Source organism: Pelmatolapia mariae, linkage group LG3_W (assembly GCF_036321145.2).
Source record: "Pelmatolapia mariae isolate MD_Pm_ZW linkage group LG3_W, Pm_UMD_F_2, whole genome shotgun sequence".
Classification (NCBI taxonomy): Eukaryota; Metazoa; Chordata; class Actinopteri; order Cichliformes; family Cichlidae; genus Pelmatolapia; species Pelmatolapia mariae.
This window is the reverse complement of record NC_086229.1, coordinates 15,789,504-15,792,960: the sequence shown is the minus strand read 5'-3', so window position 1 is coordinate 15,792,960 and position 3,457 is coordinate 15,789,504. Positions and strand designations below refer to the sequence as shown.

Sequence of the window (3,457 nt, the reverse complement as noted above, 5' to 3'; positions counted from 1 at the left end):
CCACTGTCTGTAACAAAGTGAATCCACCTTAACACCACCTGTGTGTGTGTGACTGCATTACACTCCCACTGCTGGGAACCTGAACAAGAACCAGAACAAAGTCTAAAATAGAAGCTGACAAACAGCTGCACCACCGAGTGACACTTTATTTTATAAACTTCACAACAGGTTTCATGTTGTGACCTGTGGAGGTGAAAAGACACAAAACCTGTTTTATAGCTTTTGAGCTACAGGCAGGATTGAAACACACCTTAGTTAAAAGTCAAACAGCAACATTTGTCTCCTCCCCTCACGTCACTCAAATGCGACAAACCAGGAAACAGGAAGTTCTTCGTCCTCAGTAAAGAGAGACGCACAGACGATCAGACTGAGTTCAGACCAAACCAGCAGCTTCCTCTGAGTGAGTCCAGCTACAGGAGAGAAAAGTGGAAAACTCCAACACTGCTGCTTCAAGCTGCTGACGCTCCACACACTGAATGTGAGTTTGAGCAAAAACACCACTCAAAGGAAGTTTCAGTGAAGGTAGTAGAGGAGGGAGGGGAGCCAGGACTGACTGTACTTCCTGTCTGCTGTTTTCAGCTTCACTCACAGACTCAATGGCTTCCAGATCAGAGGAGGATCTCTGCTGTCCGGTCTGTCAGGAGGTCTTCAGAGATCCTGTTCTTCTGTCATGTAGCCACAGCTTCTGTAAAGACTGTCTGAAGACATGGTGGAGAGAGAGACCAACACACGAGTGTCCAGTTTGTAAGAGAAGCTCTTCAAAGAATGAACCACCTTTAAATCTGGCTTTAAAGAACCTGTGTGAGTCGTTCTTACAGGAGAGAGATCAGAGAGCTTCAGAGGCTCTCTGCAGTCTGCACTCTGAGAAACTCAAACTCTTCTGTCTGGACCATCAGCAGCCAGTGTGTGTCATCTGCTGTGCCTCAGAAAAACACACCAATCACAGATTCAGACCCATCGATGAAGCTGCACAACAACACAAGAAGGAACTTCAGGAAACTCTGGAGCCCTTAAAGAAGAAGTTAAAGGTTTGTGAAGAAGTTCAAGTGAAGTTTGATCAAACAGCAGAACACATTAAGGTCCAGGCCCGACACACAGAGAGACAGATTAAGGAGCAGTTTAAGAAGCTTCAGCAGTTTCTAGCAGAGGGAGAGGAGGCCAGGCTGGCTGCACTGAGGGAGGAAGAGGAGCAGAAGAGTGGGATGATGAAGGAGAAGATGGAGGCTCTGAGCAGAGAGATAGCAGCTCTTTCAGACACAGTCAGAGCCACAGAGGAGGAGCTGAGAGCTGAAGACGTCTCATTCCTGCACAACTACAAGGCTGCAGTGGAAAGAGTCCAGCGCTGCCCCCTGCTGGATGATCCACAGCTGCCCTCAGGAGCTCTGATAGACCAGGCCAAACACCTGGGCAACCTGACCTTCAACATCTGGAACAACATGAAGGACATGGTCTCCTACACTCCTCTCATTCTGGACCCAAACACTGCTGGTCCATACCTCATCCTGTCTGAAGATCTGACCAGTGTGAGACGAGGAGGAGAGAGGCAGCAGCTTCCTGATAATCCAGAGAGGATGGATTATTCCTGCTCTGTCCTGGGCTCTGAGGGCTTTAACTCAGGGACTCACAGCTGGGATGTTGAAGTTGGAGACAGTACAGTGTGGAGACTGGGTGTGTTAGCAGAGTCTGTGCAGAGGAAGGGACGCATAGGGTCTGGATTATGGTCAATATGGTTTTCTACAGGTGAATACTCAGCATTCTCACCATTAGCTGGATTCACTGATCTCTCAGTCCAGAATAAGCTCCAGAGGATCAGAGTGAATCTGGACTGGAACAGAGGAAAGCTGTCGTTCTCTGATCCTGATACTAACACACACATACACACCTTCACACACACTTTTACTGAGAAGATGTTTCCATATATTGAAACTGCTGGTAAAGTGAAGGTGTTGCCATTGAAGGTGTCAGTGTCAGTGGAGCAGATGAGTTGAGGATGATGATGTTTCTAATGTTGTTTCCTGTCAGTGAATTGAAGCTGTTAAACTGCAGCTGTCCTCCTGCTGCCTCGTTGTTCCAAAGCTCTTTGTTTCTCTTTTAGTTCTCACTGTTTCTTTCTGTTTCTGCTGTCCACCTTTTCACATGGAAAATCATTTCACTGTTTCTCACTGAATGACTCCCCAAACTAGATTTGAAATTCTATCAAGTTTCTAATCATTACAAGTGATTCATGTTTCTATTTGATGTGTGTAAATGGAGATGATTTAGTTTGCTGGGATATGGACTGACATGTGTTGAATGGGAGGAGCAGTTTGTTGTTGTCTTCTTGTCTGTTTATGACAACAATAAATATGTTGTTGAAACAATGATTCATGTTTAACTCCATATATGAAATGTTTCTGATCTTTGAATTCTGTTTGATTAAAGACTTTCTTCATGACACAAATGAGATTTCAGTGTATTAATAGAACTAAATAAGCTCAGAGTTGAAAGGCTGGAGTATTATGTACGTGCTTCACTGTCAGTATCTTCAGGGGGATTCAAAGGGAAACACCAAACTGCTGTAATGAGATAAACTAGTTGGGCTGAACACACTTATCTGTAGTTTGTCTCCATCCAGGATCATCAGAATATAATGAACATGTGTGAAGAGCCAAAAAATGCTGCTCCCCTCTCAGCATGATGAGCTCCAGCCTTTGTTAACAGGACAACAGGAAACATGAGACAACTTTCAGAGACAGTAACCAACTGTGGCCACAAGATGGCAGCAGCTGATCTGAGATCCTTTATTGGACAGAACGACTCTGTGACGTCATCAGAGAGACGGCCTTCACTTTGATAGATCTGACGTCATGTCTGCACTGCGATGATGAAAGCTGATAAACACATTGTTATTGATCCATGAAATCACCTCTGTCCTCTCAAGTGTAGCTGTTTACAGAGCTAAAGAAGTCCTTCATCATCAAAACAGACAAACATGGATTTTCTGTATTAAGTGACGTCATCCTCACTCTAACCTCTTACATACATTCTGTTCAGTTTTCCTGCTGTAAGAAATAAACTGTGTGCAAATATAAATGCAGGGAAACATCCATTAATCACAGGTGAGCCGTTTGTTTCCGACTCACATTAAATGAGGCTTCAGGTGTAAATACCTCAGAAGTGTTTCTGAGTTCAGTAGAACCAGACCCAGTCAACCATCATGGCATCCACAGCACTACACAATGCAACAGAAAGGCCTTCATCATCTGCTGAACCACCTCTGAACCACGACGCTCTCCCTGCATCTAAAAGCTGTTAGTCAGGATGAGATGCTGCTGTGATCGCTCACAGTTTACCTGTGAGATCTTTGTAAATATTGTCTTTGTTTCTGAAGGAAACACCTTTAGTCTGTTTTTATTTGGAGTGCAGATCTGGGCGTCCATCACTTTAACCTGCACACGTTTAGTTATTGAGTGTAGTT

At 44.5% G+C, this 3,457-nt stretch overlaps 1 protein-coding gene across 1 annotated transcript; it reads left to right on the top strand.

Moving 5' to 3' along the window:
- The first annotated feature begins 512 nt into the window (after nt 1–512).
- Nucleotides 513–2,448, top strand: LOC134624260 (nuclear factor 7, brain-like). Its single transcript, XM_063469218.1, has one exon. The coding sequence runs from the start codon at nt 597–599 to the stop codon at nt 1,986–1,988; it is 1,392 nt and encodes a 463-aa protein (XP_063325288.1). The 5' UTR covers nt 513–596; the 3' UTR covers nt 1,989–2,448.
- Nucleotides 2,449–3,457: the final 1,009 nt, after the last annotated feature.